Source organism: Dendrobates tinctorius, unplaced genomic scaffold (assembly GCF_039654945.1).
Source record: "Dendrobates tinctorius isolate UK_male_01 unplaced genomic scaffold, ASM3965494v1 ptg000103l, whole genome shotgun sequence".
NCBI lineage: Eukaryota > Metazoa > Chordata > Amphibia > Anura > Dendrobatidae > Dendrobates > Dendrobates tinctorius.
In genome coordinates, this window is record NW_027361771.1 from 37040192 (window position 1) to 37059156 (window position 18965).

The 18965-nt window shown below is 44.2% G+C and overlaps 1 protein-coding gene across 6 annotated transcripts in view; it reads left to right on the plus strand.

The window, feature by feature from the left end:
- SLC43A3 (solute carrier family 43 member 3) overlaps window positions 1-17714 on the plus strand; it is a 137280-nt gene extending 119566 nt beyond the window's left edge. For all 6 annotated transcript variants that reach the window (XM_073588213.1, XM_073588210.1, XM_073588211.1 and 3 more), the window contains 7 exons: window positions 1761-1900; window positions 2514-2635; window positions 8766-8915; window positions 10662-10763; window positions 15959-16142; window positions 17079-17202; window positions 17286-17714. In XM_073588213.1, the coding sequence (XP_073444314.1) occupies window positions 1761-1900; window positions 2514-2635; window positions 8766-8915; window positions 10662-10763; window positions 15959-16142; window positions 17079-17202; window positions 17286-17390 (927 nt within the window). In that variant the 3' untranslated portion in view covers window positions 17391-17714. The remainder of the gene's footprint in view (window positions 1-1760; window positions 1901-2513; window positions 2636-8765; window positions 8916-10661; window positions 10764-15958; window positions 16143-17078; window positions 17203-17285) is intronic.
- The last annotated feature ends 1251 nt before the right edge of the window (window positions 17715-18965 follow it).

Sequence of the window (18965 nt, forward strand, 5' to 3'; positions counted from 1 at the left end):
GGTATATTACATTTTTATGGTGAATAAATAATTAAAGGTACCTATCATTTGGGCTGGGGGTATTGAGTTTATTTCTAGTGCTGCTCATACAGTGGGGAAAAAAAGTATTTAGTCAGTCAGCAATAGTGCAAGTTCCACCACTTAAAAAGATGAGAGGCGTCTGTAATTTACATCATAGGTAGACCTCAACTATGGGAGACAAACTGAGAAAAAAAAATCCAGAAAATCACATTGTCTGTTTTTTTTTCATTTTATTTGCATATTATGGTGGAAAATAAGTATTTGGTCAGAAACAAGCAATCAAGATTTCTGGCTCTCACAGACCTGTAACTTCTTCTTTAAGAGTCTCCTCTTTCCTCCACTCATTACCTGTAGTAATGGCACCTGTTTAAACTTGTTATCAGTATAAAAACACACCTGTGCACACCCTCAAACAGTCTGACTCCAAACTCCACTATGGTGAAGACCAAAGAGCTGTCAAAGGACACCAGAAACAAAATTGTAGCCCTGCACCAGGCTGGGAAGACTGAATCTGCAATAGCCAACCAGCTTGGAGTGAAGAAATCAACTGTGGGAGCAATAATTAGAAAATGGAAGACATACAAGACCACTGATAATCTCCCTCGATCTGGTGCTCCACGCAAAATCCCACCCCGTGGGGTCAGAATGATCACAAGAACGGTGAGCAAAAATCCCAGAACCACGCGGGGGACCTAGTGAATGAACTGCAGAGAGCTGGGACCAATGTAACAAGGCCTACCATAGGTAACACACTACGCCACCATGGACTCAGATCCTGCAGTGCCAGACGTGTCCCACTGCTTAAGCCTGTACATGTCCGGGCCCGTCTGAAGTTTGCTAGAGAGCATTTGGATGATCCAGAGGAGTTTTGGGAGAATGTCCTATGGTCTTATGAAACCAAACTGGAACTGTTTGGTAGAAACACAACTTGTCGTGTTTGGAGGAAAAAGAATACTGAGTTGCATCCATCAAACATCATAACTACTGTAAAGCATGGTGGTGGAAACATCATGCTTTGGGGCTGTTTCTCTGCAAAGGGGCCAGGACGACTGATCCGGGTACATGAAAGAATGAATGGGGCCATGTATCGTGAGATTTTGAGTGCAAACCTCCTTCCATCAGCAAGGGCATTGAAGATGAAACGTGGCTGGGTCTTTCAACATGACAATGATCCAAAGCACACCGCCAGGGCAACGAAGGAGTGGCTTCGTAAGAAGCATTTCAAGGTCCTGGAGTGGCCTAGCCAGTCTCCAGATCTCAACCCTATAGAAAACCTTTGGAGGGAGTTGAAAGTCCATGTTGCCAAGCGAAAAGCCAAAAACATCACTGCTCTAGAGGAGATCTGCATGGAGGAATGGGCCAACATACCAACAACAGTGTGTGGCAACCTTGTGAAGACTTACAGAAAACATTTGACCTCTGTCATTGCCAACAAAGGATATATCACAAAGTATTGAGATGAAATTTTGTTTCTGACCAAATACTTATTTTCCACCATAATATGCAAATAAAATGAAAGAAAAACAGACAGTGTGATTTTCTGGATTTTTTTTTCTCAGTTTGTCTCCCATAGTTGAGGTCTACCTATGATGTAAATTACAGACGCCTCTCATCTTTTTAAGTGGTGGAACTTGCACTATTGCTGACTGACTAAATACTTTTTTTCCCCACTGTATGTTCTCCCTTGGAATACATATGACTGCTGTATATAACTATGGTAAACTGTTCAATCATCCTAGGTTCTTTATCAAAATGGAATTTCACTGCAAGATTTGTTCCTGTTCATATCCGGATGTAGTATTTGTCACATTTTAAGGACAATGTTCTTAATGCCAAAGACTCACATCCCTTTCCCCGTTCCAGAAGGATACAGATATGGGTATGTATATTATTAAAGCTTCTATAGGCTGTGGTTTTATTTTATATGTATAACCGAATCACAAAAATATGACTTTCTTTACATTAGTATTTTACACCTTCATCACTATTTCTTTTACCTTTCTCAATATGATATTATAGTGTTCCACAGGTAAGCGCCATGCTAGGGCAATTGAAAGCACTTGGATGTGTGAACTTGCAAATCTCTGTACCATCAAAAAAAAGTACAAGTAATGTTTCGCTGAAGGAGAGACCGTCAAGGGTTGTCTTGATGCATGGAGTTACTCATATTTCGCTACTAACATTCCTTTTTGCAGGAAGCAGGGAAGAAACAGATTGTGGAGCAGAAGTCACTTTGCAATGTTTCCGGCCAGAGATGCACCAAGAAGCCAGTAATTCAAGAGTGCCCTTGTTCAGCCTTATCTTTCCTGACTTTAGAAAAGTTTACTCCTTTATGAAGGATTTGGGTCCCTTTTACTGGGAAAGATTTACATACCTGTAGTATGCAAACACAGTGCACTTTGGCCAGCTGCCTTGGATACAATGAAAGTCAAAGCCAAATATACAGTATAACTTCCCTCATGTTTCTAAATAGTCCAATGTATTCTTCTTAGGTTAAGCTGTGGAAAACTCAATACAAAAACATGCAAATCGCTAAACTTTTCATCTGGAAGAAATGAAGGAGAGAGATGTCAGGAGAAGATAACTACTACTATGAAGTGTCTTGAAAAGCATGGTAAGTGTTACCAATTTAACAACCAATTAACCATAAAAAGGTTAATATTATCACAAACGGCAGGTGCAGGTCGTGGATTAAAGGTTTCCCGAGGATTCCTGATAAATCCATTTTCACAGATCTAGAGAAAAGCCCATCAGTTTATTGGAATTTGGCACGTTTTGGGCTAATTGGATTACATTTAACCCATTATTAGACAATTGAACAAATATTAAGCACCACAACTGACCCCAAATAATTCAATTAGAAGTACATGTAGAGAATTAATATCACCTCCTATCAGAATGTGCATAACACTGCACATAACTAGTTTTATTGTGTGTCTGGGAGGCTATTGCTATCCTATAGCAACCATAATGGCTAATTTTAATTATAGTGCTTGAAAAAGCACTATCTTGTAATCCGAACGCTGCTAACTTCTTCTTCTTCTGCTTCTTCTTCTTATTATTCAGTTGATTTTCCGCAATTAATGCGGCCCGAACCGCTACACGCACAGACTCCGTTGAGGTGTCGTTTCGAAGCCAGCGTCCACGAGTGGTGTGCTAAGTAGTGTTGAGCGATACCTTCCGATATCAGGAAATATCGGTTCGGATTGGATCGGACCGATACCCAAAAAGTATCGGATATTGCCGATTCCGATACCGGAAACCAATGCAAGTCAATGGGACAGAAATATCGAAATTAAAATAAACCCATTCTTTCCTTGTAGGTTAGTTCTACATGAAGGAAAACAACTAAGAATAATGTAGATTGTATTGGGGGAGGTGGAGGAGACATTAAAGGCATAGAGGTTTAGCCCAATCAAATGGAATAGCAGGAATTATTTTTTTTTTTAAGACGTTCGGAGTTACAAAGATATTGACTATGAGGGGTTGTGTAGCAATAGAGGGAGACGTCCAGAAAAGGCACATGTTGGCGGAGTGTTGGAACAGAGTGCTTCATCTAGCTTGGAGGTTGACTGAGTCCCTGACCCGGAGGACACGGCACGGATGTGGGCACCTGAATGCACAACAGACTGTGAGTAAAGCTTTGGAACTACATGCCCTGGTGTCCTCCGCTTATTCCTGCGCCAACACACTCAGCCCTGCTACATCTCTGTGCCTGGCACTGCACCATCTACGTCTCTTCACTACCTCTCCATCTACACTGCCCTGGGACTTTAGCCCTACCTGTGGAGGGCCACAACATCATTGCTGCACCACACCATCTGTCCCAGAGGATCTGTCTGCAGCGTCGGCTTAACATCTTCATTGCCGAACACCACAGGTGGCGTCACGAATCACATTCACTCAAACTTTAATCATCATCCACACGTTCAACATTTCCCTTTTACAATGGACGCCCAGGGCCACGGACCGGGTTACAGCTACCGTGTCATCTCGCATTGAAACCAACGGGCCCAGTACCGAGTACCAAACCATCCCTGGCGGGCGATCCAACTTGGCGGAAATACATAACAGAACAGGTTGTCCGGGCTTTTCACATAATCTCAGTGCATATCTAGGCTGCAGAATGCTGACAATAAGTAATTTACCTTCTGTGGCTAGTCTGCACGGTTTCCAAGATATCATCTCTTGCTTCTAATATAAACGTCCGGGGGGGGGGTGTTCTGGCATTGAAATGAGAACTTGTCATTTCCTCCTCCCTCACTAGTTTCACTTTCCATAGATCACTGTTCAGCGTGTGTCTGTGGGAGGAGCAGCTGGGTGGTCTGCTCGCAGCCAATCACAGTCATGCCATTAGTTAACATGCCTACATGCATAACAGGATGTGCCCACACTTCTTAGGATTCCTCATTGGCTGCATCAAATCAAACTGGCTAGCATTATGGGAACTTCCGATTCCGGTATTCGATATGCAAAAAGTATCGGAACTCAGTATCGGAATGCCGATACCGCGAATATCGGACAATACCCAATATTTGCAGTATCGGAATGCTCAACACTAGTGCTAAGTAATTTTCGTGTTGATCGGATTTGTAGTTTTTGCGCAATTTGCGTTTGAAAAAACATTTTCCTCAATGCATTTCAATGGGAAAATGTTGCCACAGAGAAAACATGTCCTGAGGCGATTGAAATGGCAGTTAAGCTCATTGATATGCGCAGGCACACCCAGTTACTATGCCAACACCTACGAACTTCACATGACCCCCCCAGGACACATTTTCTGCCAGATAATTTCAGCTCTTAAAGCGAAACCCACAGCACAAATGCAAATCTAGCTTCATCACATGACGCATGCCCCTGAGAGAGAATGTGCGCCAAAGTGGATTTAGAAGTCCAGTGAGCCAATCTGGCTCTTAAAGGGCCAACACGCCAAAGTGATTCTTAAAGGGCCGGCGCACCGAAATGAGTCTTAAAGGGCCGGCGCGCCAAATCGAAAGCTGAGTGACCCCAGGCTCCAAATCGGAGGCTGAGCCACCCTGGCCTTCAAATCGGAGGCTGATCGACCCTGGCCTACAAATCGGAGGGTGAGCCACCCTGGCCTCCAAATCGGACCCAGAGTGGCCCCGCTCACCAAATCGGACCCAGAGTGGCCCCGCTCACCAAATCGGACCCAGAGTGGCCCCACCCACAAAATCGGACCCTGAGGGGCCCCGGCCACAAAATCGGACCTTGAGGAGCCCCACCCACAAAATTGGACCCTGAGGGGCCCCGGCCAAAAAATCAGACCTTGAGGGGCCCCGGCCACAAAATCGGACCCTGAGGGGCCCCACCCACAAAATCAGACCCTGAGGGGCCCCGGCCACAAAATCAGACGATGAGGGGCCCCACCCACAAAATCAGACCCTGAGGGGCCACACCCACAAAATCAGACCCTGAGGGATCCCGGCAACCAATTCAAGCCCTGAGGAGCCCAGGTCACCGAATCGGATCCTGAGGGGCCCCACCCACCAAATCAGACCCTGAGGCCAAAGTGGCCCCTGAGAGGCACCCACAGTTAAAACGGATCCTGAGTTGAAAGTCTTGCAGGGGCAGCAGGCAGGTCTCTCTTAAAGGGGCAACCCGGGCACCATTTCAAAGCACTATCTGTACTTCCTTCAGGAAATACACATCTAGTTTTTTTGTTGACTTGGGATGTCCAAACCAAACATTTGTGGAGTCATTAGAGAATTTGATTTTATGATGAAACCTGTCTCTTTAGTGCCACATACGTAGATCCCATGCCTTGAAGCATGACTAGAAGGTACCAGCTCCATATTTCGTATTCATTTTGCCCTAGACACTTTAAATATTTATACCCTCTAATGGTGTAACCATACCCATCAGATTGTAGTTAAGGCTCTCTATTCATGTGAGATTAACATCATCTGAACCTGGCGATAGCAATAGGATCAGTGAACAGTCTAAAGTGTATGGGTTCCCAAAGAGATGAATGTAGGGGAATATAAGGATTTATTATGTCCAATTTTGTACTTCAGATCCTTTTGTTTTCTAATAGATACACCACCACCATAGATGTCTGGTATCGGCTCTCTAATAAAGAAGAAATGAGTGCTCAGCCGAGGGCAGAGCAAGCCATCCTATGTAGGGGAGAGTCTGACAAGATAGCTGAGGGCCAAATGATTGGACCAGCATTCGTGCATGAATAAATCATCAGAATTACTATCAATGCATGATTACGGCACTAGAACCACCATCAGTACATGAATACATTTCAAGAGCCATCATTAGTACTTGAATACATGACCAGAACTACCATCAGTACCTGAATACAACACCATAACCACCATCAGTACACAAATACAGCATCAGACCACCATCAGTACAGGAATATTTCATCAAAACATCAACAGTACGGGAAACCAAGATGAGAACCATCATTAGTGCATGACTACATCACTAGAGCATAAATACTTAGCTTACTACACTAATAGATTGTGTTACGCCAGTAACTTACACGCCTTTACAGCACCATCATACTCAATGCCGTCACCGCTCGGCTTCTACTTGTGTCAGGCCGTCTTGCTAAGTTTGCATCTTGCAGCACTCCCATCACTACTGCATCTTCCTGCTGTTTCCACCTGGCTATAGGGATGTGCGGTCAATCTCTGCAGGAATTTAACCCTGCTGTATCATGCAGAGATTAGCTGACCTGGCCTATTCCTTGCCATCAGGGAAAATATTAGGCAGCTCCTATCTTCACTCCTTACCTGAGCTTTGGTTCTAGTCAGCAGTTTGGTGCTAGCTTAAAGTAAAATTGTGTTCCTGTTTTGTCTCCTGTTATTGACCCAGCTTGTCTACCTGTTCTGTCTGATCTCTCCACTCTTGACCTCAACTTTGTATCCTTAACCTGTGCTACTTGCTCCAATCTCGGACTGTCTGGCTACATCTCTGCCTGTGCCCTGTGAACCTAGTATCACTGCCTTGACAAGTTGGTCAGCTGCTGCCAGTCCAGACACTGCCCTATAGTGACACCTGGTGGCTATACTGTGGCCCAAGCCTATCCTCACCATCAGAAGCTTTAGTAAAGACCAGGTAGCCACTTAGTCATGACCATTCAGGGTAAGTCCGGCCAGCGGCGCAGTGGGTCAAAACCCACTGTTTCTACAGATTACAATGATGCATCAGCCCCCTCCATGTACAGATGTATCACATGAACAGGCATCTCCCAGTATGCCCTTAGCAATGATAAGAAGAAGGGGGAATCCCCATATGTTTATTGGCTGTCTAATAGACTCAAAACATGCGGGGCAGGGACTCGAGCATGGCAGTCGAGCACCCGCGATAATCTGTGCATACGTGGTCTCCACGATGTCTGATCGAGTGGCGCGCACTCTTGCTCATCACTAGTTACGAATCGTTATCAACCTGCGCCCCATACACAAACCACAATGCTGATTAGATATAGGGAGGAGCACTATTATATTATTCATTAAAAGAGTAACTTAACCTTTAGTAGATGTTTTATGTTTTAGACCCTTTAATTTGAAGCAGTTCAATGGGTTCTGAATACTGAAACCCCTACTGATCGCTCAATCTCTTAGACGTGCATAGCTCAAGAGACTACATAAAAATGTTCCCAAACGTTTGGTTACTCTTTTATGTGCATTTACGCTGACTGAATCGAGAACCAAATATTGGCGTGTCTAAACAGACTGCCAATCACTCAGTGCACGAGTTAAACATTCGTTCATACACACTGTCGTTGACTGTATAAATCGCTCCTCCCCAGTTTATAGTAAAAGTCCCCTGTATTTTCGGATCCACCATGTAGTGCTTATTATCTCTCGGCGCCTGTATCTTCCGTGCAGCACTGTTAAGATGTCTGCAGTATGATCTGGTGACCTCAACATGCTGCACTGATATTAGCAGCACCATCATGCCGCAGCACTTCAGGGATGGGAATTGATGAGTGTTCCACTGTCCCTCTAAGTGCTGATGCTTACCTCTTCATCTCTACCTGCATCTTATATATGTAAAAACACATGAATACAAGGAACCAACAACACCCTCTTTTCCGCAAAGATGCAGGTTTTACTTTACTTTCAAAGGATGCTTGGTTATGTAGGCAAGTTCTGGAGCACAGACAGCTCTCTTTAAGTTTCAGTGAGGGGTGGAAAATTGTCCCCTTGTCTTTCAAGATTTTGAGTTCGGTGACCACATCCTAGTTAGCAGTTTTTGTGTTACACTTTAGTGAGAGAAAGCATTATTTTGACATTTCAATAGAAATTAAAGAGCTTAGGATAGGCTATGAGATCAATGGGAGATAGGCTGCAGTATTTAGCAGTGTCCACTCAGGGGTGGACATAACATTGGTGCAATTTGTGCAACCCAACAGAGGGCCTGAGGTAAGAGGTCCCATTTTTACCTCCAAAACAGGTAGAATTGTGCATTATGATTAACTATTGGACTGCAGATGGCCCTTATACTGTTCTTGCACAGGGGCCCTCTCCTGTCAGTGTCCACCAGTGCGGCCAATAAACAATGTACCGAGCTGTGGTGTTCCACAGCAGACATCTGCTAATTGGTAGGGGTTTCCTGCTTTCAGACCCTCACCGATCTCATATCGTTGACTTGTCCATCAATATCGAAGTCTCACACAACCTCTTTAATTAATGGAATAAACAAACTGGAATAGTTAAATACTCTATAACTTATACAGCATCTATTATCTTTTTTTTCTGCAGAGAATGAGGTCTCATTTTGGAGTTGTGTCCGATCATCACTTTTTTGGTGGCATTTCATTTGGCTTTCACTTATGCAACTTAGGCACTATTTATTCATTGGAACCCTAAATCCCACTATTACACGCCTAAGTGAAGGTGATCAACACCTAGGTTTGTATTATTTATTATGATAGAAGCTTATGTTACGCCAAAGGTATGACTGAATTTGTTTGAGGCGATTTGAAATAGCTTCAAATTTTTATTTAATTTTCAATTTCCTATATCCAAATTTTAATAGATTTTCTAAGTGTAAATTCAGCAAAATGGTGCCCGATCGGATGCAATTTTGCTGAATTGTGGGGCTTGGATATGGGTTTCGAAATAAATTGATACCTCACCACTTGCTGTTTAGTCTTCTGCTCCATCCAGTCTCTTCTTTCCTCCAACATGTGATCTCCTATTCAGTCATCTTTATTCTGCGCTGGGTCTTCAGTAACTGACCGTTGTGACATCGGATGACCATTTGCTGCCAATGCAGAGTGAAAATGCCTGAAGCGGACTGTTAGGGGCTGGTGGAACGCACCAAATAATTATGATGGTAAGAGGTGCGTTCGCAGCCCAGGGTCCACCGTGCAGAGATGTAACCTGCTGCTAGGTAATGGCGGATAGTAGCATGCTCAGGTTACCTCACCCGGAGAGTGCGAGGCGAACCCTGTTACTTCACAAGGTCGCACTAATATGATGTGAGCGCAAGCGATGTGGTCACAGAACTCTGCCCAGAGGCACAGAGTCAGAGTCCTTCTAGACACACTTGCGCACAGAGCCGCTGCAGGGATGCTAGAGAGTGACGCTAGGAAAGTGCTGTGCCCTGTTAGCTGTCACAGGGTGCAGCGGAGAGACTCGTACCGCCCAGAGGTACGGGAGATATGGTGACACTATGGCGCTAACCTTTGTGCTGTATTGGAGCACTGTGGCACATGCTTTGCCACCATGAGGCGCTGACTCAGGCTAAACTAACCCTAACACATACATATCAAAGGGAGGGGTTATTTAATGAGTCAGTCACCAGTTTCATGCATCCGTCCTCACTCACACAAGTCTCAACAAAAGTCTCTCTTAGCGCATGGCCGAGCGACCATGCAAACCTTTTATAGCAGCGTCCCTCCGGGACCTTCCTGACCTTCCTGATGGTCCAATCCGAGCTGGAGAAGGACCTGAGCATGTGACCTCCCATCTCCAATGAGAGATCATCTCACAGGCATGCTCAGTGGACTGAAAGGAGGACTTAGTCCCTGGAGTAGCTCACTGCTGACCAGCATGCGTAGCTATAGCTAGACCAGAGGTGGCAGCAGCAACCAATCCCACAGTGCTGGTCTGAGCAGAGCACCTGGATCGACGAGTCTGCTGTGCAGCCTCCTCTGCGGCCGGAGAGGAATGGGAGACCGCCGAATGCAAGGCTCGGGATTCCTGCTGTGCAGCGACAGGAACCCGATGCCTAACACGAACGTCATGCACTGAAGAACAGAAGAGGCCAGAGGGAGAGGAGCACCTGATGATGGGCTACAGTGGTTGTGGGACAGGGAAGCAGTGATGTAAATATTAATTTATGCATTATTTTATACCTTAAGTTATTATACTTTGGAGTCTGGAGAGACCCTAGAAGTGTAATAAGGACCATGGACTCACACTGAATAACTTCTATGTGAATCAAATTTTCTTTTCAGGTTGGACAGAACTGCCAAATTGGAATTTCAGTTTCACTCATCACTTTTCCATATACAGTATAGTAGTGTGTGATGCCCAAGCTCCCGATACATTTTGTGGAATTTCTAAATGACATGACCTGAATTATTTCAGAGATATTTGATGTGTGAATATTTGTGACATGAGAATAATTGTATGTATGTTTCTTTTCAGTGAGTAAATATACAAATGCTTTTTCTATATCTCAGTTTTGTGGCATTTTGTGTGCTCCTTGGAATGGACTCATAATGGACAGACACAAAAGAAAACATAAAGGTATTGACATTCTTCATAATCTGATTATTAGCATATCCAATAAAAGGATAGATACAGGGGTGTAGTTTTAGGGTGTAGCAGTAGTATTGGTACCAGGAATCCAGTTTTTAGGGGAGCCCAAAGGTCCTTTTGCCACATAAGAAGACATCAATATTCTAAACAGCGCGAGCTTGGCTCAGGCACAAAAACAGAATAAGGCACCACTCTGGAGTTTTTGTTTTATTTCACGACCAGAGTGGTATAACTACTGTTTGTTCCCTCAGTGCAGTACAATCCTTACCAGCCGCCGTCTTCTATTCTCGGCGCCCCTCCCATCCTGTTCTGAAAGTTGTATTATTTAAATGCTGGAGGTACCGGAAGTTACCTCTCAATGTAAGTCTATGAGAGCCTGAACGAGGCCCTCATAGACTTATATTGAGAGCTTGTGACCATTAAACTCTGACTTCCGGTCAGTCAGAAAGGGTAGTCACAAGATGGCATGTTACGACTGGAGTGGCACCAGGAAGAGCATAAGACAGCGATTATTGATACCACTCCAGAGGGGAAATTAAAAAAATCCAGAGTGGTGCTTTAACACCTTCCCGCCAATGCGCAGTGTATGTATGGTGCTACAGGAGCTGTGTTTCCACAAAACGCTGTATATATACTTCTCCTTGATACCGCGGGTTCAAACTGAGCACCGCTATGATCGAGTGCGGGTGTCAGCTCTACATGAGAGCTGACACCCTGCACCAACACCCACAATCGCGGACGTTTAACCCCTCTGATGCCACTGTCAATAATGACAGCGACATCAAGGAAAATTGCACAGGGAGTGAGCTCCCTGTCTTCTCCCATCAGCACAAAACGATGCAATCACGTTGTGCTGATGGTCTCCATGGTGACCCTGGGCCAGAAGATGGCCACGGGGTCCTTCAGAGTCTTTCAGGGTCCTTCAGGGAAGATGGCCTGTGAGCGCTTGTTCAAAGCAGGCGCTGACACCCAAGTAGTGGTTTTCCCCACATGAGGGGTATGCGCAAGAGACATTGCACAAGAAATGTTGGTGTCCATTTTCTCCTGTTTACCTTGTGAAAGTAAAAAAAAAATTGGGTCTAAAGGAAAAATTTCTGTGAAAAAAGTTACCGTATATACTTGAGTATAAGCCGACCCTTGTATAAGCTGATCCCCCTAATTTTGCCACTAAAAACTGGGAAAACCTATTGACTCGAGTATAAGCCTAGGGTGGAAAATGCAGCAGCAACTGGTAAATTTAAAAAATAAAAAGAGATACCAATAAAAGTAAAATTAATTGAGACAGCAGTAGGTTAAGTGTTTTTGAATATCCATATTGAATCAGGAGCCCCACATAATGCTTCACACAGTTAATGATAGCCCCATAAGATGCTCCATAGAATTATATGCCCCATATAATGCTCCATAAACGTTATGGCCCCATAAGATGTTCCATAGATTATGCCCCATATGATGCCCCATAAAATGTTCCATAGAATAGGCCCCATAAGATGCTCCATAGAATAGGCCCCCATATGCTGCCCCCATAAAATGCTCCATAGATTATGCCCCCATATGCTGCCCCCATAAGATGCTCCATAGATTATGCCCCTATATGCTGCCCCCATAAGATGCTCCATAGATTATGCCCCTATATGCTGCCCCCATAAGATGCTCCATAGATTATGCCCCATATGCTACCCCCATAAGATGCTCCATAGATTATGCCCCCATATGCTGCCCCCATAAGATGCTCCATAGATTATGCCCCCACATGCGGCCCCCATAAGATGCTCCATAGATTATGCCCCTATATGCTGCCCCCATAAGATGCTCCATAGATTATGACCCCATGTTCCGCTGCATTTAAAAATAAAAATGACATACTCACCTCTCCGTCGCTGGGGCCAGGTGGCGGTGTCACTGCTGGCACCTGAGATATTCACCTGTCCCCCGGTCCATCGCTGCTTGCTGCTGTCTGGCACATTATCTGTCAGTGACTTTCAGACTGCAGGGGGTGCAGCGCGCACTAACCACGTCACCGTGCCCTCTGCTGTCTGAACGTCACTGACAGATGACGTGCCAGACAGCAGCAAGCAGCGATGGACCCCGGACAGGTGAGTATCGCTATACTTACCCGTCCTGGCACAGTCTCTGCAGCCCCAAGCTTCTCCGCGATATCCCTTCCTGCCTTCAGCGGTCACGTGGTACCGCTCATTAAACTCATGAATATGCGCATATTCGTGAGTTTTAATGAGCGGTACCATGTGACCACTGAAGGAAGGAAGGGAGAAGCTGGGGGCTGCAGAGACCTGCCAGGATGGGTAAGTATGACCTGACACCCCTGCCCCCCTCCCCCTCCGACCCCCTGGTGTATATGACTTGAATATAAGCTGAGAGGGGGACTTTCCGCCCAAAAAAATGGGCTGCAAATCTCGGCTTATATTCGAGTATATACGGTAAATGTTTATTTTTTCCTTCCACATTCCATTAATTCCTGTGAAGCAACTGAAGGTTTAATAAACTTCTTGAATGTGGTTTTGAGCACCTTGAGGGGTGCAGTTTTTAGAATGGTGTCATTTTGAGTATTTTCTGTCATACAGGCCCCTTAAAGTCACTTCAAATGTGATGTGGTCCCTAAAAAAAATGGGTTTTGTTAATTTTGTTGTAAAAATCGCTGGTCAACTTTTATCCCTTGTAACTTCCTAACAAAAAAATTATGTTTCAAAAATTGTGCTGATGTAAAGTAGATATATGGGAAATGTTATTTATTAACTATTTTGTGTGACATGAATCTCTGATTTAAAGACCTAAAAGTTTGAAAATTTCAGAATTTTTGCTAAATTTCCAATTTTTTCACAAATAAATGTAAGTCATATCAAATAAATGTTACCACTATTATGAAGTACAATATGTCATGAGAAAACATTCTCAGAATCACCGGGATCCATGGAAGCGTTTCAGAGTTATTACCTCATGAAATGACAGTGGTTAGAATTGAAAAAATTGACCTGGTCAGGACGGTGAAAACAGGCTGCAGGGTAAAGAGGTTAAGAAAAACAGTTTTAATTCCATAAATGCAACTCAAGCACCATTGCTTATGGTAAATTACTCTTACACGCATAATAATAAGGCAGAGTAGGGCGATTGCTGTGATTGGTTGCATTGGTCACATGTACATATGACTGGAGAAGCATCCTGTCCTGGTTGTACAGACATGCTTGTTGTTGCCAGTCACTAGTGGTGCAGTCATATGTTGTTCCCACACTTAGTGGAAGAATGTGATTGACTCGGCAGCACTACAAGACAAGTGTCAGTGACCATTAAATGTGTACATTTTTTTATACTATGTTGGGCTGCTTTTTTAAAACTAGAGTAGTTGGCCACCCCCTTGTAAGAAAATGAGCTGAGAAAATGCGACTCAATCTTATTATCAAAAATACAGAACTGTGCCTGTACTTTTGGTAATACAATGAGGGGAATCCGGCACTCTCTGCAAAACCACAGCCCCACTAAGGCCCATTTCACATATCGTTTTTTTGGCATCGGTTATGATCCGTCGGCTCGACGGATCGACAGATCCGTTGCAGATTTTGAAAAACTGATGGTAATAATAAACTGGAGCATGCCCAGTTTGAAAAAATGGAATCTGTCGCTGGATTCCGTCATTTGACGGACAGCGATGGATCCAGCGCCCATAGGCTTCCATTCTAGCAAACGACGGACAGCACCGGATCCGTCACTGTCCAGCTTTTCAACGGAGACAAAAAGCATTACTTTGTCCATCGTCTCTGGCCGCCGGACACAAAATTTACGTCGGATCCGGCGAACGACGGATGAAACGTGAGGCCATCCGTCGCAATCCGTCGCTAATACAAGTCTATGAGAAGAAAATGGATCTGGCGACATCCTTTGCAGGATCCGTTTTTTTCAAAAATTGCCAGATTGCGACTGATGTCAAAAAACTGATATGTGAAAGCAGCCTTAGTCAGCTGATTGATGAGCATGTTGAGAACTGAACACCCACTGATCTAATAGTGATGGTCTGTCTTAAGGATTCTCCACCAGTTCTCCATTCAGAGCCAACCAGTCACACCACCACATTCCAGAAGCATGTTCCACCAGATGATGTAGCCTATGCTCCACCATCTATGTTTTATATATGCACTAGAACTATTGAGGCAGTTATATCTCTTTACTCAGAAGGCCTTAGTGGTTGCAGTCGGCACTTTTTACCTCATCAATATACTTAAAGGGAACCTGTCAACCCCCCCCCGGGCGTTTTTAACTAAAAGAGCAACCTTCAGCAGCACTACGGCTGCATTCTGTGAAGGTGGCTCTTCTGTTTCTGACCCCTAGTAACGCCAAAATATAGACTTTTATAAATAGGCCCTCATACCTGCCTTCTGTCACAGAGGAATGGAGTGTCCTTCTGTTTAAGCCGCCTCCTGGCTGTCCATCAACCCCCCTCTATAGCGTCCCTGCACTGCCTCCTCCTGTGTTGTTGCCGTTACATGTTGTCGGGCGCCTGCACTGTGACAACAGTTCTCGGGCATGCGCAGTGTGTGCTGCCCGGGAACTGCCATCAGGCTATCGCGCCTGCGTGTTTCTGAGTCCCCAGATCCCGCCCCGCAGTGTGTTATGAAGTATTCACACTGCGGGGCTGTGATAGCCTGATGTCAGTTCCCGGGCAGCGCACACTGCGGATGCCCGAGAGCTGTTGGCACAGCGCAGGCAGCCGGCAGCATCTAACGCGAACAGTGGCACAGGGACCCAACACGGGGTTGATGGACAGCTGGGAGGCGGCTTAAACATAGGGACACTCCATACCTCTGTGACGGAATGCAGGTATGAGGACCTTTTTATAAAATTTTATATTTTGACGTTAATGTGGGACAGAAACAGAATGCAGCCTTAGTGCTGCTGAAGGTGGCTCCTTTAGTTAAAAATGCCCTGGGGGGGGTGACAGGTTCCCTTTAAGGAAAGTGCAACTGCTGCATTATTAAGACATGTCGTCCAACGGTTTGTGCAAGGAATTATAAAGGCAATGTGTTTTAATCGTAAATTCCAAAATTGCTCCCGTTCTTCTTAGTGAAGCCCAGTGTGGCTGGCTACCCTTCCTACTTCTTTCCTTGCCTCAACTTCTGCTTTAAAAATTCTATACAAAGTAACTTTGATTACAAGTTCTGTGTTATATTTCTCAGTTACAGATTCGCTAGATGACCTTCGGTCTTCAGTCCTATCTTTATTGCTCACTACAATCCAGTGCATCCTCTTCTCACTCTGTGCCTCCATTTCCGAGCTTCCTGCTCTGTACCCAACGTTTATCTTACAAGTGCTTAATCGCTCCTTCTTGTACGGAGGAAATGCTGCCTTTCTGTCTATAGCGTAAGTAACTGAAAAACTAAAATATATTTTTCATAGTACTGTGTAAGTAATTATAAAGCTAGACCCTGATGGCACACAGGTCCCAAAGGCCCATTCTCCATATACAGAGATGGCAGTTATATAAACAGCACCTGGTATGGGTCATCCTGTTACAAATTTTTCATTGGGACTCTGGAGCGTCATGTTTCCTCTCTGTCCATGACTAAGAACATATGCTGATGCAAGAACAAAGATATTCTAATTAGGATCACTGTGTGCACATAAATGTGAGGTCGCCATGGTAAACGGGCTACTAAACGGCCGTTGATCAGTTTCTAAGTGATTGGTGCTCATTTAACTGCTGCGATTTGGCCAGTTTAAACACACCCATGGTCTACATCCTTTAGCTTTAAAAGCAAAACTTTATCAATTTTGCCATGCCCCCTGAGGAAGGAAAACTGTACCGAAACGTACGTCGGGGACCGGGTCTCTTGGGTGTTCATTGCATACATGACGGATAACTTGTGATATGTTACTTCTCTTTCCCCCTTTATATGCAATTGAAAGTTTGATTTGGGTTAATAATTAGCGTGTATCTATCTTCAGCCCACATGGTATATACTTTCTGTTATTTCATGGAGTGAAAAGTGTGCTCGCTATACCCTTTATATAACCGGAGCTCAATGAAGCCACTCTATTACTAATAGCATATATTTGGGGGATGTAGGTTGTTAGTATACCCATCAGTTATGGAACTTACCAGGTCACCCTTGCTTTCCAACATTGGCTTTATTAGTCACTGACTGATACTTATGCCACATTTTTGTCTGTTCAATATATGTCAGTTTTTGCCATTTATGTCTTATAAAAACATTTTGGAATAAAATTTATATATTTTATATTAGCTTTAGACTCAGGTTTTCTCATTTTTTCTACTTTATCAATTTTGTCTCATAGGTTCCCACCCAGGCACTTCGGAAAGCTATATGGATTGATAATGTCGCTATCTGCAGTGATATCCCTGCTGCAATATCCAGCATTTTATATAATTCGGGCATATTTGCATGGAGACCCTTTCTATGTATGTAAACAGATATGCACAGGAAGATGTATTCTCAACAGTTCTATAATTTGTCACTCATAAGTGTGTTTTCTTGTTTTTAGGTTAATATTTTTCTATTGATCCTGATGCTCTTAACGTTTGGCCACCCAATCAATGTTTTCCGGGTTTGGAGACAAAGGAAACATTCGAGAAACCAGGCAGAATGATGGTCAGAACTGTGATCACGTTTTAAAGAATCCGTCAGCTTGGTTTTTACTCACATTACATGAATTCTGAAATCTGGGAAAAATATACTATATATGTTAATGCAAAGTATATACTAATATTCCTTAAAGGTACCATAAGAGACATGTCAAGCAGATCTTATTACTTAAGCAGTTCAATAAGGCTTAAAATGAAACTTTCCTGTGCTGAATAGGAGGTTACTATAGATGCTCTTCTTACAAAGAATTCAATAAAACAAGACTGCCCACATTTTTTAAGATAATAATCACATGGGATTACTAAATAAAATATATAGTGTAACATTTTCTTCTTTTTTCTAATTTTTTTTGCGCTCTGATTGTATATTTTTTTTATTTTTTGTAGATATACAGTAATGGCCGGAAGTGTTGGCACCCTTGAAGTTCTTCCTGAAAATTAAAGGGAAGGTGCCATCCAAAAATTTTTTTTTCAGCAATTGAAAAAAAGTGAAGAATTAATGTTTACATTTTCTTAAAAAATGTTATCATGTTTTTAATTTTGTAAAATATGAAAAATAATTTTAAAAAGTTTGGCATTTCCACTTGTTAACACTAGGGGGAGCAGCTACTGAAATTTGGCACAAAAACCTAGTGTAGAACTAGCTCACATTACTGCACTGCAGTAATTATGGGCGGAATCTGCTGACATGGGTGTGGTGTCACTCCTCTCCTCCCCTTCTGGGTGTTTGCTAAGGGAAAAGAGAGGATGACATCTAGGAACACAGTGAGCAGCCATTTTGATGGGGCCTGCAAAGTTACTGACTGTCTTTTCATGTAAAGTCTGGATCAGGACAGGTCATCAATCAGCAGAAATGTGTCCTGGATTTCTGTGGAGCAGACAAGCAGACGGTCCATCCAGGTGTATAAAACACAGCGCTCTATGTACAATCCCTGGCACCGAACAGGGCGCCCCCCATAGACCAGCACACTGCTCTCCTGAAATACTCTGTGCTGCTGTCGCCCTGCTCCTTCCACCATATATCAGGCCCCTGTCGCCTCGCTTTCACACATCGCCAGGACGGGATCTGAGGAGAGGAATGAGGTCTTCGGTCGCCGAGGATGGCAGGCAGCAAGGATTCTGGGAGTAAGGTGACAGCAGCACAGAGTATTTCAGGAGAGCAGTGTGCTGGTCTATGGGGGGCACAGAGGGAGGTATATGGCGGAGGAGCAGGGTGACAGCAGCAAAGAATATTTCCGGAGAGCAGTGTGCTGGTCTATGGGGGGCACAGAGGGAGATATATGGTGGAGGAGCAGGGTGACAGCAGCACAGAGTATTTCAGGAGAGCAGTGTACTGGTCTATGGGGGTCACAGAGGGAGATATATGGCGGAGGAGCAGGGTGACAGCAGCACAGAGTATTTCAGGAGAGCAGTGTACTGGTCTATGGGGGGCACAGAGGGAGATATATCGTGGAGGAGCAGGGTGACAGCAGCACAGAGTATTTCAGGAGAGCAGTGTGCTGGTCTATGGGGGTCACAGAGGGAGATATATGGTGGAGGAGCAGGGTGACAGCAGCACAGAGTATTTCAGGGGAGCAGTG